The following is a 20054-nucleotide window of genomic DNA, read 5'->3' on the forward strand; positions in this document are numbered from 1 at the left end:
AAAATTGGATCAAAGTAGTTTGCAGGATATCCCTTTTTTTATAAGAAAGGGAAAGAAAAAAGCGAAAGTAAAAAAAAAAAGACAAAAAAAGAGACGAAAAGGAAAGGGACTGTAGCTTTTCTTTCTTTTTTCTTGCGCTTCGTATTCCCTTTCTTCGGCAAGAACAACGTCGAGGGTCGGTCTGGAATATTAATCACACGCTATGACGTATTTAACAGTCATTAGGGACAGCTGACTAGATAGGATGTAAAGTATGAAGAAGTAGAAAGTGACAGGAACCTTCCTCTCCTACTGACAGAAACAATAAATAATCCTTTCAGGTCATACAATATAATTACCAAGTATTTATGAGAACAGTTCGTTTTATGCCGTTGTATATACGCCTGAATCGGAGTTGCATATACACCGTAAATATGTAAAATAAAGTAAATAGAATAACGGAACAATCTTTTTATTTATAAAAGTGGTTCATTTTACTCTGTTGCATAGGCAGAGCATGAGGCAACGTAAATAGAATAAAGCAAATAAAATAATGGATTAATTCGAGGCACGTTGTTCTTCTTCCTTCAAAAGATGAATCATAGGGGTCTTCGCGTACATTTTTTTTATTGTTCAACCTGTTTCGTTCGATCCATGTTGCATTCGTTATAATTTTACTATATGCAGACATTCTTTGTTCATCGTCACGAATATATATACATACTCAGAAAGCAATTATCGAAATCGCTCGCGATTTAATCGTTAGATTGACGGGCTAGATCGAAAAACTTTTTACTTTTTCTTTTCGACGATGATTCTCATTTTTTCTACAAATCGATCGCTTTCGGGTGATAATACATAAAACTATTATAACGATTACAAAGAGATATCATTCAGTTTTATGGAGAAATTCTTTGATATAGTAGTCACTTGCAATAATAATGATGATTCAAAACGTAGAATAAACTGTGGTTGTGCGGAAGAAGCGAAATGTTTTTATGTGTGTATCTGGAACGAAAGTGTAATTAGTTCTAAAGATATAGGGATTTAACTGTAATAATTAACAGACTTTAAACGCGGTGCATCCTTTCTTACTTGTACCATTTGGCGTTCATAACGTACGATGTTGCATTCCAAGATAAATGTGGTATTCGTATAACGTTACTATCGTTATACAGTTAAGTTTCGCTCGCAAGTGCTTGATTGTTTGATGCGAATCGAATAATATATACTACATTTAACTACATCAATGACGTTTAGTATTTACAAAGTATCGTATTTGAAAATCTGATTCTCTGTGGCACTATCGTTCTGTGTTTTATGGCACATTCTGCAATATTCAGTGACATAAATTTCACCAAAATCGATTGTTTCATTTCAGTATTATTCCTTAAAGGCAAGGAAAATTGTATAATAAAAGTCGTATAATTAGTTTTCCACAGAAACCATGTGAAGAATTCAAGATAACGAAAGAGTATTGTATCTTAATTGAACGTGCCTATTAAATATATAATCAGCGATCATTTGATAAAACTGCTACTGAAAATGCTTAATAAACTATTCCAAGTTGAATAAAGAATAATTACCAGAGGAATATACTAGCCAGGAAAATATTATCACAATAATGTATTACATCGTTAGTACTTGAAGAACGAACTACGATAATGAAATATCATATATGAGCAGCGGAATAATCCGTTCGTTAACAAAGAAACCTTTCATCCTATGCATACGACGACGATGCCTCTGCCTTAAACGAAACTATAAATCAACATAAATAAAAATTCATTATTTACTACTTTTCATATCTTTTTCTTTTTGGAACGTTCCTAATGATCGAAACAAGAATGCGTCTACCACTTTCGATATCGAACTACTGTTTATAGTTCACCATCACCGTTACTACCATGGCCCATGAGCAATAGCGTTCACCGTGGCTTAATGGTGGAAGCGCGAACCATGCTCGAGGATAAAAGGCAGAACGTGGTAAACCTATGTGCAGGTTTCACCGGCAGGCTTGCCACGAAAATCCCTGAAACGGAATTTCGCGCCGATAAATAACAAGAGAGCTCACCGACAATACCGGCTCGAATCGTTTGGTACCACATGCCACTTGGTACTCGGCAATTTAAATAAATTAACGGAGAGCAAGCGTATCCAGGCCCGGTTTGCCTATATGGTGGAGGTGAAGCAACAGCAGTAACAACAGCAGAAGAAGAAGAAACCGAAGGAGGAGGAGGAATATAAGAAGAACAAGAAGAAGTTGACGATGAAAGAGGAGGAAGCGTGTGCGTACGCGCCGAACGATTGTAAGAGTGGAACACCCACGCGTGCTCGCGATGCCTTCGCGAATTCTTTTTTCTTTCTCTCGCGGATAATTACAGCTAATGGCAGTCATTGAGAATGCGAGATGCGTACCGATCTGCGTACGTGTACTGGTCGACGATGCTGCTCGAGAACTCGACGATAACGTTTTAAGTTCCTTGCAGGCTCCTTCGATATTTAATTTATTGGTTGAATTGCTAAGTAGACGCGGCATTATCGAGGCTGGCTCACTTCCACGATCGACGACGGGCGAGATAGGATCGATCGACGAGCGCACCGTACGGAAGATCCACGGAAGATGAAGAGGTACGGCTCTGCACGGGGATTTTCCGACGTCTCGACCAAAAGATTTATTTTCGTCAGGTTCTCATTTCTTCTCTTCTCTTTACAGATTGTGCCGCGGCTTGTTGTTGCTGCAGCGCGTGCTTACTACGCCGATCGTTCTGTGTCGTACACGTTGCTCCTCGCGAACCGATAGCCGCACAGTTTGCAACGTATTTGTTCTCTTCGTTAAAGGGTGGATCGTAACAGGGTGTGGGAGGGGGATAATTTATAGGAATATCGCGGTTCGAATGATTCATTTGCGTTGGGAGAAAAGGCCGAATAGTGGATAAATATTAATCGGTTGCTTAATAATGGTATAATGGAATGTTATCGATTTGATGAAAGGTTCTCCCTTTTGGTTGGTTTAAAATTTACTTCGAATTCCTCTTCGAAGTTCCTCCTTTTTTCTCTTTTTGTAACATATATTTATATAAACATCTACCACCTTCCTATACTCTTGTAAGGTGACGCAATTTTACTTCGACAGCGATCAACCGTACCTTGTAACAAGACATAGTTTTACGTCAGCGGTTGCAAATGTGTTAAGTACCCTCATGAACATTCGATATCTCAGCAAAGTTAATCATTTTCGTACAAAGCATACACATCCTTTTACAAACAACGCCAGTCTAATTAAGCTCCCAAACATTAATTTTCGTCACCATGATCCGGTTACGAACAGACACCCTATCAAGGCTGGAAGTTTCACGGTTACTCAAACCTCCGTATCATCGATTGAACAACGATCTCAAGGGATAAAGTAACAAACCGGAGCGACTGCTAATCAAGCCGCGAAGAGCAAAATCGTCCATCAACGGACAAGAACGATTTATCGTTTCATTGATCGGTGGGGAGATTTTCACGAAAGTTCGCGATCGGTGTAGCGTATACGAGAGACGATCGAGCAGAGGCCGTGTAATTGCGATTCGATTCTCCATGTGTGCGCAATCGAGCCGCGCATTGTAGCGATTGCGACACCGATCTATCGTGGGAATGCGCGGGAACAGCGCGGCTATTTCTTTTTAACCAACGATTCCAGAGATGACAGGCTGTGACTCAGCTCTCCACGTGTATTGCTACACATTTTCTATGATTCAGTACGAAAAGGATTCGGTGCACACATCAAACCGCAAATTGGTTCTCCGATCTGTCCAATCGCCGGATAATTAAAGACGTCCTTGCTCGTATATATTTATCGTCTCTCGTAGCCGAGATCAATCGCTATAATCCTATACGAATAGAAAGTTTGGAATCGTGAATATAACAATAGAGGAGATTTCATCTCTGTCGTTTCGAAATGCATTACCCTACGTTTGACTTAAAATTATTATAACGTGTCTAACAAATCGAGTAATAATAATTGGAATCGTCTCCTTCTGCTTTTTTTTTCAAGCATACAAGGAATCGAACCACAATAGGAGCGACCGGAAATCTCTTAGCTCTAGGGAGGTATTCCGAAGAAACGGCCGCTAAACGGTAGATGAAGCAGGAAATTAGCATCATGCGGGCATTTGGAAAACGAGTCAATCGAGGTAGCAGCGCGCATAACTCGGGGTCCGCAAGCTCGAAGGCAACGGCATCGCATTCTCCCCTTGGTTCGTGTTTTACCGAAAGGCGAGAAAGAGGAGCAAAGAAGAGAGGGGCGAAGAAGGTGGCGAAGAAAGACGGCGGCGACGCGGGGAATAGAGGGAATCACGGTGGGAGTAATGCAGGAGCAAAAGGCAGAAAACACCGGTAGGCAGTTTTGTAGCTGTTTTTATCAGCTTCTGGGCATCGGGGGTTCAGGCCCGACGATGCCAGGACGCATCTTGGGGGGTTCGTGTGGGAACGTACGTCTCTTTAGCGTACTACCTCTCCTCCTCCCTCCGAACTCTGTTCCCTTTTATCCTCGTTCGTTCTCGCGCGGTCCTTTTCTCGCACGGCTCGACGGGTCGAGCTTCCCTGCTTGGCTTTCCTTTTTCCTCTGTTCGCTAGCTCGGCGACTTGTTTCTCTCCCGTTCGTCTTGCCCACCCTCTCGACCGCCCTCCACTTCGTCCCGCTTCTTCAGCCTCCTCTTCATCGTACGGCTGCCTCGGGTACCAAGGGTTATCGAGGTCACCCTCCACGGTGCACTCGGCTACGTGGTGTGCCCTATATTTACGCACGGTAAGAGCACCCTGAAGAGGAGGTGGTCGCCCCTCTCTCTATCTTCTTCCTCTTTCGTTCAACGTTTCTTCTCCGCCTTCGTCTTCTTCGCCGTTTTCTTCTTCTTCTCGTTCTTCTTTTTCTCACGTTGCCATTGTCTCTTTCTCTCTTTCTTCCTCTCTTGTCCCTTTTCTTCCCCCTCCCTCAGTCCCTCCTCCTCTTCTGCTTCTTACAGTACTCCTATCTTTTTTCTCCACCCCCTACTCAGGTTTCTCTTCAATAAGCGCCGATCGCTTTAAGATCGACTCACAACAATCATTTCAATGTTTCGTCTCGTTCGGCTTGATCGGGTTATCGTGTCTTTGGAAAACTTACACGCGTGAAACATCACTCTGGTGAAAGATTACGCACAGTAGATTATTATTAAAAGAGGGCAGAGCACAATCGGGGTGTAATAGGACTGTGATGTTTGTAAGCCCATTACTGTCACATTAGCTTTTAGCCCAGAATTTCATGAGACATAACGTTTAGCTTTCGTATGAATACGATAAATCACTGATAAATTTAATGTTAATGCAATAACACAAAGATTATGGCACGCTGTTTCTTATGCTTCGTTCTCTAACACCGAATGCTCATTAAGAAACTTATGACTCGAGGAGCTATGTGCGAACACCGATGACTCACGTGCGGATAGACATGCCATAACACCCTATGTAGTTACATTGCCAACGAACCGTGATGCAGTTCTTTACTAAATTACTAAAAGCCGTTCGCTAAAAACGAATATTGCGTTTATTTCATTTTTTTACTCCCTTGTTAGAAAATTTGTTTAATTACATGAGATAATCCAGTCTTGCAGAATTGATCCATTCTACCGGGGATAATCATTTGATTTCTGTTAAGATCTATTATAATAATCTATTAAGATCAAGAGGTATTTCTTAAAACTGGAATCGATTAATTTGGCTTCCAAATGAAAGAACTTTCATTAATAGCGCAAGTATATGGGGTAAATCATTGATAAATCTAAAAAGAAAAGACATTCATTGGTATTAATGAGAATTCTTAGCAGCATTTTCGTTAATAAAATAACCACATGAGATGGAACGTAAAATTAAAGTGCATATAGACCACTTCCATCCAGAAAGGAACACAGTCACGGTAGTCTAATATCGCGTCATCTTATAAATTAAGGTGATCGCTAAAAAGCCGCAGAGCATTAATTTGTATGATAAACCGTATATCGATAGAAAGAACGCATATTCTGAAAGGTTGCAACAGTACCTTCGAAAGGTTACGATACGAATTGCAATGCCGCGTGTCGTAACCTTTCGCGAACCGCATCGTACGCCGCAAATATGTCAGATAATGGCTGGTATTATCTGTTGAGTTGTAATTACCTCGCCCTGGCTTTCACGCCCGTTCGATACACGATTTTTCGATCTGCGTCCTGTCGTTGGTGATTTTATCTAGCGAAAGCTGGCCGACTCGTTTCGCCATGAATCTGCGTCATCAGGTGCAGGTGCGAAACTAATAACTTTCGATGGCGTTTGGCGTCATCGTAGCCACGTTTCACCTCATTCCATGGCGTGAAACATTTCCATGGAATGGTTTTTCGTTCGGTTCAAAGCATACGCCGGGTTGCTCACCTCGGTTAAGGAACAGTCGTGCTAGGAACACGTAAACGTCTAATGAACCACGCGAAACGCGAATCTGCTGGGCGTAACAAGCGACTGGTTTGTTAATTAGCTGCTTAAGAGAAACTAGACGTGGCGATCATTGCAATACTATCTAGATGAATGGTTGTTAAGCGCGCCGTCGGCTATTAACTCGCCTGAAAAAGAAGATATAACGCTTACTTAGTCCCGGTGAAAGGGAATGGTCTTTTCTGCTAGACGATTACAGGTGTTGGTAAAAACCCACGCAGTCGATTGTGAGATGGTTATTTTACCAAATCGTAATAGAACTTTTCTTGATATTTGAAAAGTACAAATTTCAATTCTGTTAAATACCATGTAAGTACTATCGACTGTCCATGTGACACGGAAGATGTCATCCAAACAAATAATTGTAAAGATTTTAATAGATTCTAAGATTTGAATAGATCCGAAATATTTTTTACGATTAAACAATAGCCACAATTTTTGAAGGTATCGGTATACGGGTGTGTACGGGGCCTAAAGATGCTACGGAGACCTCATGCAAGATACCACAGGGTGGTCGCAATACGCGAACGTTACGAAGATGCAGGACGATGAAAAATCTCTGGTATCTCGAGCCAAGATCCCTCGAACAATGGGATATCTTCGGGACCGACTCGGTTACGGTGGACAATTATTGCTCGATTGCCGGAAGATAATGTTTCATCGTGGATGAAATAATGATTTTCTTTCGGCCGGACGAAAACATGTGAAAATTCCACGATAATGGCGGCCGTAAATTATTTCTGTCCTCGGTTACCGATGGCATCACGATAATTGGATACCGAGATTCTAGCAGATGACCGGAGCACGATAAATTTTGAAGAAAGGAAAAGTGATCTGGTTCACTTTCCTCTCGAGCCTCGCCGCGCCTGAGATACGATAATGTCTCGCCGTTTTGTTTTATGGCTTGCTCCGAACTTTAATCGAATGGTTACAGGTTAATGTATCGGTAAGTTGGTTTAAACGGTTTCTTGATTACTAAGGCGTTTATCATTTTCGTTTAATGAAGCGTGGAGAGGGATAAGATTTGTTCCTTTCAATTTTTTATTCGAGTCATTAAAAAAATACAGATTAACTGTTTATCTTTAAATATTTTTATTTTGTTACTTTTGTTTTGATCTTGGATCGAAGAAGATGTATATAATGACGAAACCACTTCCGTTTCTTCAATTTTTCTAAGTCTGTACGCTTTCTAGCCTGATTCGTCCATTTCCAAAAAGAGAAGAAGAAATGTACTGAATGTCAACTTATACCGCATATCCGCCACAAATGTCGCAGATTGCGAATAGGGCGTACGTGCCCTTGTACTTGAGCAGTCGCATACGAGCTGCAGTTCTTTCCTTCCCGACATAAATCCTCTTCGTTTTTTCTTTTCTCATGCTTTCTCACAGCTGAACGACGTTAACGCGGCGAACACCGACGTCACTACCAGTCGACCGCTTTTATTTTCTACTCGCTTCTGCCATTCTCACACGATCCTCTCCTGCGAAACAGACTGCACAAAACAGACCGCGAGACGACCGAGACTGTTTTCACTGAAACAAGTTCCCCCGATTTCCGTCCCAATGACGCAATTCTGCTTATCCAATCAAATCGACGATAAAACAATCATAAGTAAGATGGTCTCCCATTAAAGTAATTTAGCCTTTTTAATCTTGCTATCTTAACGTATTAAAGATCGACGGTAATACTTTACGTTAACGCAACATCTCATTTATAACTTTTTTAATCAATCTACATTAGCAAGGGATTGATTCAAATGTGGTGGGAACAAAAAGGAATCGTTAAATTATACGAAATGCCCGAGAGAAAAGCGTATCTGCGCGTGATAATTTGCATCAATGAACGTAAGTCGATTTTTTCAAATGCAAACGAATTAATTTCCCAGCCGGATACAGACTTTCACAATGGGGAAAGACTGATTCGAGCAGTCACGTAAACTACGTACTTGAGTGGTAGACCTGATCGTTAGCCCGTGAACGGTTTTACAATAACGCTCAAAGTGTTTTTATTGGGTAGTAAGAGCCATTGAAATAGATAGATCAATAGAGCGGTAAAATTTATCATTACGCTTTGTATGTATCTCCTATATTTGCATAAGAATTTTTTGCCTGCTCAAAACAGAATCTCGTGAAACAAAAATTTGGATCAACTGCTACCGCCCTATTCTCTTGTAATCGTTTAAAAATAATCATCTTCTTATAATCTATTTCCGTAATGTCATAATTAGGTAGCTGGAATTTTATATATTCAATCAAAATAATGTTAATTAATTGAAATATTTAATAACCCAAGCAAACGATCCACATAATATTAAACACAATCGATTGTGATTCATTGGATAAAACGTTAGAAAGTCACTGATGTAAAGGTAAGACAGTCGAAAGAAGAGAATTAAGAGGAGAAAAAGAGAGAAGCGAATGCTACCTACCTTTTTTGAAAGACACACGTAATCGTTCGATTTTTCGTGCGAGCTTAGTTCATTCGATGCTTTTTTAAAAGGAGAATTTAGGAACAAATTTACATATATGACGCACGTAGATACAAAAACCAAAGTGATCGTTGCCACATGATTGATCATTTCCTCTAATCAGAATTACATTATGAACGATATAATTAAAAGTTAATTTGTACTTTCAAAGTTAGCAAAGTTAAGTTAATCATTTTTTCTTCTTTCTTTTCCCGTGGATAAAAGCGTAACGGTAATTTGCGATTTCCGTTACTTTTTTTAGTAAACCGATTTATCTCATGCTTACGTTCGCGCTAAAAGTTTTCTTCCGACCAGATTAGTCGACGATCGCATGATCTATAATGCGCGCTAGCACGCGTCTTTGCTAGTGTTGCCACGAAACATTTGAAGAATCCTGAGCATTTCGTCTTTTGTAGGATCGTACGTATTGTAGAATAGTAGAAACGACGCCATGACGACGACGCTTAAATATCTTGCAAAATTATTTTTCACAAGATTCAATGCGTTTCAAATCGGTTCTCTTTTTTGAGGTCTCGTAAAGTATGGTATGAATGAGCAAATTGCAATTCTCATCAAAGAAAGCAACGCAAATAAAGAATAAAGTTTTCTGAATGGAGTGGTTTTTGTCGTAGAGTACGGGTGCAACAGATTATCTCTATGCTTTTTTACCATTGTGTACTATTGTACATATTCCTTAAATCTACTGTGGTCCTCGAATTAATTTCCTGTCTCATCATAGATTATATTCTCATTTTCCAAATAATCCCTTTTGTTCCTTGTAATCGAATCACCGTTTTTCTTGAAAAACATCTTCCCATTATCTTTAGCATTTATATGATCGAGCATAAGCAATTAGTAATTTCCGGCTTTTTATTGATAGTTTGATCTTTGCAAAGTTTTACAAATGTCTGGCCTGGAATCCGTTTCACAATCCTCCAATGGCGCCATCGTCCTGCACCGCCATAAGTCAGAAAGGGCTATTGTGTCCACTTTTCCTCCATAAAGCGTGTCGCGGATCTAATCGCTGACTAATCGCCCACGCAAATACCTGCGTGCTCTCGCGCGAATCGTTAGAGTGCGTTTCCAAGGAGTCCGCTACGCGTGTACCGGGATATTTACTGTCGGATCAAGGCTAGTAGCGGATTCTACTCTAGCGACCCATGCGAAAAGAATGGCATAACAAAAGTTTTCATCGGTTATTTTCGCCCTTTATGATACCATCTTTGTTCATATCTCTCTTTTTCTTCATATGTCCTACGTTTCCCTATCGTAATGTCCACGTTAACATGTAATACGTCATAAAATTTTGTTTCGATGCTTGTAATTGTCTAAGTATAGCTCTATTTAAACTATCTATTTGTTGAAATGAAGTCCTAACGCTTATCTTAAAAGATTGGTCTCTTTTTTATTTCATAAATTATTACAATTAATAATTATAAATTATTAAGAAATTACAGTTATAGAATCATCGGTAAAAACGGAGAGAATACTGCGCATGCGCAGGAATCTTTAGTAGGTCGTGTCGACGGCTTGAACGAACTCGTCCCGCGCCGTTCGTTCAGACCAGTCATACCAAAGGTGACTCGAGATATGCCACGCGTATAAATCGCTATAATCGACTGAACAAGTACCTTCACCTACCTCGAATTCGTGTAATTGTCGTATAACATAAGTGTGATTTGAAGAAATTTGAAAATCAAGTGATATGTGAGTTGACAGAACCTCAAAAACACGTGAATATGTCAAGTGAATGTACTGTACTCGCTACTTTCTCGAGGTTATCACGTTGAAATTGGCGGTTGGACGGAAGGGATGGGACATAAGAAAGGAAGAGGAAACTTCTAAAGATAATCGTTCAAGTGACCCAGAGGAATAGATCGGCTCCGCAGAGGGTGCCAATACGTAAGGATTGTCGGAAGTTTTGCGAGGAAGGCGCGCGAGAGAGGCGCGCGCACGATAGTAGGTCGAGTCGTGTTCGATGAAACTCGGCTAGGTTCGGCTAAGTTCGATACGCTCGAATTCGAAGTTCGTTCGCGGCGACCGCGCGTTCGCTGTTCGGTCAGTCAGTCAGTCGCACGCGGCAAACGAAGTCCTCAAGAAGTCGAGGAGGTTAGTAAACGCGCGAGGAAACATAGCGAACGAGACATAACAGAGAAAGAGATAGAGACTGAACAAGGTGAAGAGAAGAAACGATAAGTGACTCGAAGAAAACAAAACATTGGGTGAGAAGACGATACAGCGAATCTTACATAGCGCGTTACATTCACGTGAAGACTGGAGCCACTCTAGCGAGTGAGTCGATCTCTCTGTTCGATTCGAGAGATCGACTGCTACCCTTCAAGGCAGCGTCAATAGGCAGACGGAGAAAAAATCGTCAAAAGTGTAATAGCACAAAGAGAATCACCGACGAATACGACGATGGTATACAGTGGTGGCTTCGACATGGTGGAAACGGTGAGCTATTTGTTTTTGTTTACTTGCTGCGAGCTATAAAATGTGGATAGATACGTTCAATAACAGTTTGATCGTGTGTATATTGCGTTTGAATAGCTATTTCAAATCGAATAAATCTTAATTATACAATTGCTTCCTGTTATTTATCTAACTTTTGGAGGAGTGTAGAATTGTATTTCATTTATAAGATATTTCTTAGGTTAGTAAATGTAAATATCATATTGATTTTTCAAGAAAGTCAAATTTTGTCAGACTATAATGTTACTCAGTCAGAAAAAAACGCTAATATACTGTCAAATTTTATATAAAAATATCGTAAATGTAAACCCTTTCCTAAAATAGATTTAAGAAATTGTATTGTACGCGAAGTAATGTTTTGAATTAGATGTCGTGTTCTGAATACATACGTAATAGTAAGGAGAGAATTCGCGCCAAAGCTGACACTGTTTAAACGTACAGTATCCTCGCCATGAATACAATTATAATTAAGTGCAAATTTTGTAACCGCTACCATACTACATGCTATAACATTAACTAATACATTAACTCGATACTCAAGATGTACAACAATATATTTTCATTATATAAAATAAAATAAAGTATAATAAGATAGATTAAAAGATAAAATTTCAACTGAAATATAATTATAAGCTACAAATCAGTAGAACAATAAACACAACATTAAAATTTTTTACTAGAAGAAGAAGTCACGATATTTATTTTCTTTCTATCTATTTTAATTAATCTAGGATAATGAAACATTATTCAAAATTAATAAAACGTTACAAAATATATTGTAGTTTACTGACTAATGATTGTTCTCAAAAATTAGCTATTCTCCGAAAACAATAGGGTAACGGACTAACGCGATTTTTAATAGTGAATTCTGACAAAACTCTCGAGGCTCTTTGAGGTAAAACTTATTTGCATGCAAGGCGTACGCACGGCAATTAGAATTAATTTAAGCGAGCCACTTTAAAGGCAACGGGTGTTTTATAAGTGAAATGCCATTCTAAGCCGGCTGGTTGACGATAATGAGCAAAAACGTCGTCGACCTGTCAACGAGGACCCGGATAATTTTTCCGCGAAGATTAAAGTTGTGTCCGTACGTAACATCTGTCCTTTCGTTAGTTGTCTCTAAAATTGCTGCTTCTCGAGATGTATTTGCAAATCAGCGAGATAAATTTATCTGACTGGAATATCTACACCGATGGATAAAAGCCAGGATTCTAGGAAACACCTTGCATAATATTTTTGTTCCTCGAACGTTTTCGTGCTCATACAGACATGTGTATTGTAAATAATATATAGCAGCATATAAAGTACAAACACGTAATTTTTATCATCATTTGTTTTGCTATATGCGTTAGAAATTTTACGATTAATGTAGCATTTTCATACAACTGCAGTTTCATTACTCAAATCGAATTTCCATACTCGTACTTCTCTTTTTAAAGTGTCCTTTTATTAGTATTTCTACTAGTGTACTTCTTTCTAAAGTAATTGTACACATATTTTATGATTCAATTGAGCTTCATTTAAACGACTAACATAATTCATTATCAATGCTGTTACGAATTGAAGATATTTGTAAACCTATACTCCATTTAATATTATATAATTCATAAATTTTATTTTAGTAAAAAATAGACTTTTATTAACAAAAGCTACACGTAAATTCATATTAATTATTTTGAATAATATGTCACTCAAAATACATCCGGTGTCTTTTGAATTTTATACAAATGAACGTCGCGTTCTTCTTTCATAATTTCCTACGAGTCAAAATAGACCTGTTTGTTCTACAATTTAATCGAGGTTGAATATAATTGAAATTATTCAATACAACTATCTTTCGCGCAGATTGATGAAAATGCAGTTTCGCTGTTATGAACGCATTGTCCCAGTTTGTTTAACTAGATACGGCCCTGTTGTAGAAAGACACAAACAGTCGGAGACGGTCGCGCGGAAGGCTAACTTTCGAATCTACTACAACTAAACAGATGATAGTCAGATACGAGAAATTCACTCAACTGGTACGTAATGGAAAATTTTGCAGTAAAAACGAAGCAAAATGTGCTGTTTCCCTATCTCGAAATTTCATTAGGAGATGCATTTTTTATTTTACGACTGTACCAATTACCGGTCATAATATAATCACATAATTAGATGTCTCTCGATCAACTAGGGTCAAGTTTTCCCTACTGTTATACTTTTGTAATTGCAATATTTAATTCGGTTAATTTGTTATTTCATTCGATCAGGATAAAGCAGAGTAAACAGATAATTCATTTCGATAAAAAATTTAATTATTAATTTAAAACTTCCTCGGGATACTCGATATAAAAGTTGCCATTTTCTTTCAGTTATAATATTCTGGTTGACATGACATTCGGATTATTTTCAAAGCATACAGAATTTTTATCTGGTTATGTACACAAAATCGAGGTAAAGCGGTAGGTGAGAATTGATAGGGGAGAACGGTTAATCCATTCCTTTTTATCTGGTTCCTTTCATTCTTGATAACTTGACGATAAACTTGTCGTGTAATGTAGTCGCTAAAATTGTTTGTTGCTCGTCGGTGTTTTTCTTTTTTTCTTTGTAAATAGCAGGTAATAGTATAGTATATATAGCAGATAATAATAAATAAGAAGCGGTCAGGAATTTCGCTTTCACAACTTATTTTTACTTCGCTCGAAAAAGACGTAATTGCAGTTCTTCTTTGAAGTTTCTTCCTCGAGCTGTGCGTAACTGTTCGACCTATTTCTGTTTTACAGTTCTCTATATGTCACTCATAGGAAATTTGTATCGTAGTTCCGCTTTTATATCGCGGACAATTATTACGCATGTGGGCTTGCTTTATCTCGCCTCTCAAATCATTTTTTTCTCCATTTCATCGAGTGGTTAATGCGTATATTCTGTAATAGAATTATGTATTCACGAAAGAGGTCTGTAAAGCCCGACGACATGAATTTTACATTACCATATTCACGTATTAGATATATCTAAAATTTCGCTACTCTGCATTGCCACCTTCGTCTTTCAATTGTACACATAAAGTTTTCTTTTAAGACAGGCTAGTTGTACGTTATCGATGTTTTCAGCCTTCTTAAAGTCATTTAACGAACTGTTAGAACGGAGTGTTGTTCCTATTAAAATATTCCCTCTTCTTGAATACGATACTTCATTCCGTATTCACTTCGACATTTGCACTCGATCAATCATTGGCAAAGTTAATGTGGAAATTTTAAGAATAATAAAGTATCTACTCTGTTTGTGTTTATGTTAATGTATTTATCGATTTGGTGTGTATCGAGTTTTGTCGATCTCTTTTACGCGATATTTTACCATGGTAGTTATAATTACATTTGCGTTTATACATTAATATTTAACGTTAGTACATTCAGTGATCCATTTTGCATGTACATCTAACGGTGATGATTCCTATAACTTATTCATCTTTTCCTAACCCTATTTTAGACTTTTGGTAATGTTGCGTGATAGCATTGAAGCGTTTACGTCATAATACGCACTATTAAGCTTTCTCAATATCCGCTATTATAATTTAATTCGATACACATCACTTATTATTTTATTTTTTAATTTATTATCATTTATTATTTTACGTGTTACCTTCTACAGTTTTAAATAGATATACAATCCTAACACTTTTACAATATCCGTACAAGTTTCTTTCGCGTATCATTTTTGCCTATAATGAAAATTGTATCTTATTGTGCTCGTAAAATTACTCATAAAACAGCGACACAACACAGGTGCGTACGTTGTTCGCTACGATTTTTAGGAGCATAAATACTTTCCTGATTCAGACGACCTTCGTTCGATATACCTTTTATTTAAACACCGTATTTATAAATAAGATTCTGAATTTGAAAAATGAATATTTTCAAACTACGCATGATATATGTTTGCAACATCACGAATGTCCATAGAATACAAAACGATCTAACACGATCATGGTTCATCGTAACCATTTGTAAAACTTTTTCTCACACCTAAAGTATACGTCAAAAAGAAGTCTATTTCATCATACCGTGATTCACCATATCCATACCCAACTTTTTCTACGTAACACAGATCTTTTGCGGAATTCTATGTTCACGAACAACCGCGAAACACCCGGATAATTATCCGAAAAAGAGATCGTCGAAACTTGAGTTAAGCATGGTGAATAGCGTTCATGCATCATAAATCGGTTGGTCGGAGAAGAGACGGTTAGAGCTGGCCAGACATACAAACAGGCAGTCAGACATACGGCTGACCACGTAAACAGGGTGTAATTAAAAATCTCACTAGCCGGTCTTTGTGTCGGATGTTGTATATAGTTGATGTCCTTGCCGAGGCAATTCGAAATCCTGTCCCGGTCTCGCATTAGCGAGGGCGTGGTTGGTCGTTCGTTCCTGGTCCGAGGATAGCAGGCCTCGTAGTAATTGCACCAGACTCGTTTCCATGACGCGACTTTTGCGGATTCGACTTCGTTTTTTTTTTTTCTTCATCGTTTATTTTTGATCGCGCTTTCACGATGCGTACCGCGTCACCACGAGATGCGAAGAACGCCATCCGCGTAGCTTGTTTTCGCGTGTTGACCTTTGTCTAACATTTTAGTTAGTGTCAAACAGACGCATAGTACGTAATGGAGGAACAAAAGAGATACGCAACATCGAAACGTTAGACGCGTTTGTTATATAACTGGACTCGCGAGATTGTAATTACGATCTTGCTCGTCTTAGTGTAGAGGAGTACCGTTGTCGAGGCACGGGGAAAAGAAAATCGCGGTGTTTATTAATAGAGTTCTCTTAGACCGTATTGATAAACGATATAACCGGAGTCCTTGAATGAGTTGCACGTAGCTGAGCGTGACCGAATTCGAACGGCGATTCGAACGATTTGGATCCTGAGTAGACGATGTACGAGCTCAGGGAATGGTAAATGTTATGTTTTATCACAGAAATCTGTATTTTCAGAAATATGAGGACTAGGGAAATTTTCATAAGAATAGCAAATATATTCGTAATAATTCATTTGTTGATATTTAGAGAAATAATTTATATCTTATAGTTAGAAACAACCGCTTGGTAATATGAGGAAAAACAGATAGAAGTCAGCGATGAAAGAAGTAGTGGATTTTCTATGGTATTCAGAGGACGCAACGTGAACAAGCTGAGGTGTAAGTGTTGTCCGTGATAATTGTAGCTGCTGGCTGTAGATGTCGCTGCTGGGGTTACTGCTGTATTTTCTTCTTATTTACCTAGATGTTGTGGAAGAAAAATCGGACTATGGGCGCCGGGATTTGAACCTAGGTCCCGAATGTTCGTAACCTAAGCCGCTAACCACTGCGCTGCCGTTGTCCAGTGTTAGTTAGTGTTGAGTGGTGGTATTTGCGCTGTCGAGTGCCGCCACAAAGGTATTGTCAGACTCTGAAGACACGCGGTGCTATATAAACAGGAAAGACCAAGTAGGCGTTCTGAATAAGACGCTGGAGCCTAGTTATTTCTCATCTCTAAATCAGAAGATGCTTCTTCGAATTAAATGTTTTGTTTAATGTATGTCATTTAAAATTTTATTTGCCTCACGAAATACCAATGATTTATCTAAATCCGGTCTTTGCTGCTTTATACACAAAAGATAATTATGCCTATAATAAAATGTTTTTTAGTCGAATTTTATAGAGAACAGATACGAAATTGGATTAAAAGACTTACAGATAATAGGAAACTTGGCATATATAGATTTAACTAATCAGTATCTTAATATCAAAATAAAAATATCAAACCGTTTTTTTTTTTTTTTTTTTTTAAAGAAATTGGCACAGTCGAGTGATCGTTGTTTTTAGTTATTTTTAAACCATCTGTTCGAGTAAAATAATAGTAAGAACGAAAGTTCGAGTGGATTCTTTCGGTAGATTCATTGTTTCATTGGTTTCTGGTAGTCGAGAAAGAGTTCGCGGTGACCTTCTCGACTTTCCTGGAACCGCATCGCGCCTGTCCCCTTTCGCCCTTTTGCTCGTTCTTCACCCTCCGTTCTTTACGCTGCTTCGGGGCCAAACGGACCAAAGAATTCGCCGGTATTATTCCAACGAAAAAATGTTTAAGTGCACCGACGGAACCGCGTTTCCCCGCGTGCTACTCAGGTGTCTACCCCCTTTGTTCTCCGGCGAACGTTGCGAACTTTTCAGTTGGGTTGCACGGATTTACACGCATACGGCACAATACAGCGATCATTGCAACGTCCTGCGAACAATGCCGATTTACATACGTGAGATTTGTCGATTTTTCGTTCTACCAACGCTAGATTCATTGATATATGTACATACATCGATATACGTATACCACTGATCAGAATATTTACCAGAGATGTTATACTTGCTTCGAATATGAATGTTAAAAGATACGAAACAATGCTGTTTCGTTTGATACTTTATAAGTAAATGAAAGAATGAGGGATCAGTTTTCAATAAATAGCAGTCTTGCAATCTAGGCGTATTTAAAGATTTTTTTAGCGCGCGTAGGGTCTATGTAGAAAGTAAAAGAAATGTGTTCATAACGAATCGAGAACATAGTATAGAATAAGATTCGCTTCCTAACACTCCTTTTTTCCTATCTAATTTTGCTTGGAAATACATATTTGGGAAATTAACGCTCGCGAGAATCATTTCAGTAGTTATTATCACTGACGTAATCTAGCGTGTACCTTGGAATTATATCATTTTGACCCGAGAAAATATAATAGTCGAGGCTTTATTATCGTTTGAGTTTTACACAAATACCGCCTTTCAATTTTCATAGTCAAACATCATTAATTTCTTAAACTTAAATGAAATTGTTTTTATTGGAAGTAATGAAATTGGAAAAAAATTTATTACCCATTATTCCATACGAAATTCGCAAATCATGGCTTCGATTTCAAGACAAAACGAAAAGTCGTATCGATTTACATGATATTAATAAATCCACTCGAATGCTGGCTGAGTTTGTGGTATTAACCACACCGAAGATCAATGGTATCTCTAGACACCAATAAGAAGGTCATTTGACCAAGGTCTGAAAAGTGATCACGTGATATTTAGTACTGGCATATTTTTCAAATTTTAAAAATATTGCTTGTCATAATACTATAATGCCTACTGAAAGATTATGATAAACTATGGACGATATTAAAATATTGTTCGCTTTAATAGCTGTATTTTAGGTTTCTTTTTTACAAAAATTTGTTAATTTGTAAATTACTTTTAACGGGCTTATATCTTCTCTCATTTTCAATTCAATTCAGACTATTTCTTAATTATAAAATAACATTAAGATGAGAAAATCAACAAAACTGGATTTATCATATTTATTTATATTTATTATGTTTGTCGTGTCATATGCTAACATAATTATCAGACCCGACTAAAAAAATTGTGCTAAAATTCCCTGTTCTCTCGTCAAATGAAATGAGGTAAGGTAATTTGTCGTTATTCGTATAAATTAAATCGGCTAACGCCCGATTTTATTGCTGACTGACGAATATCAATGGCATCTTTAAATACCAGTAGAAAGGCCGTATCGCGGAGGCCTGAAAAGTGGTTGCGCGAGGCCTTGCACAACCGTTACGATCGAGCGGTACGTCGGTACGTGTAGCAAAAGTGACGCCAGCTCGCGTGTCGGCCCGCCGCGATCTACAACGATCTAGCAACGATCTGGAGCCCGAAATCGGAGGCATTAATCAGCGTTCGGTGCGTGCACGTGGGTGGTCAGCATTGACGCAAATAGTAGTAATGATCAATACACAGGCGTTTTATATGCCGCGGAGTAGAGAGATAAATCGAGCGAGGTCGAGGCTTTGCCGAGGCTAGAGAGCGCCGATTTTCGAAAGGCAACTTTTCAAAGGTCGATCGCCCCTTGATATTTCTCCGGTTCGCATCGAGAAAGTTACGCGCGGCGATCGGCTCGACCGCGAGAAGAGGAGGGAACGATAAAAAGAAAGAAAGCAGCAAGTAGCTTCTAAGGAACTTGAAAACACGCGAGTTCTCACGACTCTCCGTGTGTGAAATGATATTGAAACGCCAGTTGCATAAATACGAGCGATATACCTGGATATTGGCTGTAAGAAAATCGTGATAAAGATACGATGAGATAGTTTGGCGAATTGAATGTGTGCTAGCAACGATTGATTTATTTTTGACGTTAATTTATGATAAACGCAATTACGATTTCGATATTTAGCAATATTGTTGCAGAGTACCTATATATTTTTTTATTAAAATTTAATTCATCCATTTAAATCTTATTCATTAATTTACTCATCTTATATATTCTAGTTCGGCTGTTTAAACGCCTATAACGCATATACGTTAACGCATATAATTGAATATTTGCATGTAATATATTAAGTGCCGAATAAAGAATTATTGAAATAATATTCATACTATGTTTTAATCGGTATTTGGGATCTTCAGATATATTTTATTCAGAAATAAAATGATTTAAATGGGCAATTTATCAAGTTCCGAACACGGTCAGTCAAGGAACCATTAACCAAAATATCACCAATTTTAATTTCTTAAATAAATATGGAACATGGACCATCATAATGCTAATTTTCTGTAATTACACATAATTACAGTAATCAAGATTCCATTATTCAAAAGCTCAATTGATCCGCCCATCAT

At 38.2% G+C, this 20054-nt stretch overlaps 1 protein-coding gene across 1 annotated transcript in view; it reads left to right on the plus strand.

Annotated features, from left to right (window-relative positions):
* Positions 1–6970: 6970 nt before the first annotated feature.
* Positions 6971–20054, plus strand: part of LOC126868697 (DNA-binding protein D-ETS-4) — a 62764-nt gene continuing 49680 nt past the window's right edge. The window contains exon 1 of the mRNA XM_050624471.1: positions 6971–11383. Within this exon, the coding sequence (XP_050480428.1) occupies positions 11348–11383 (36 nt within the window). The 5' untranslated portion in view covers positions 6971–11347. The remainder of the gene's footprint in view (positions 11384–20054) is intronic.

The sequence above is a fragment of the Bombus huntii genome, chromosome 8 (assembly GCF_024542735.1).
Source record: "Bombus huntii isolate Logan2020A chromosome 8, iyBomHunt1.1, whole genome shotgun sequence".
Lineage (NCBI taxonomy): Eukaryota > Metazoa > Arthropoda > Insecta > Hymenoptera > Apidae > Bombus > Bombus huntii.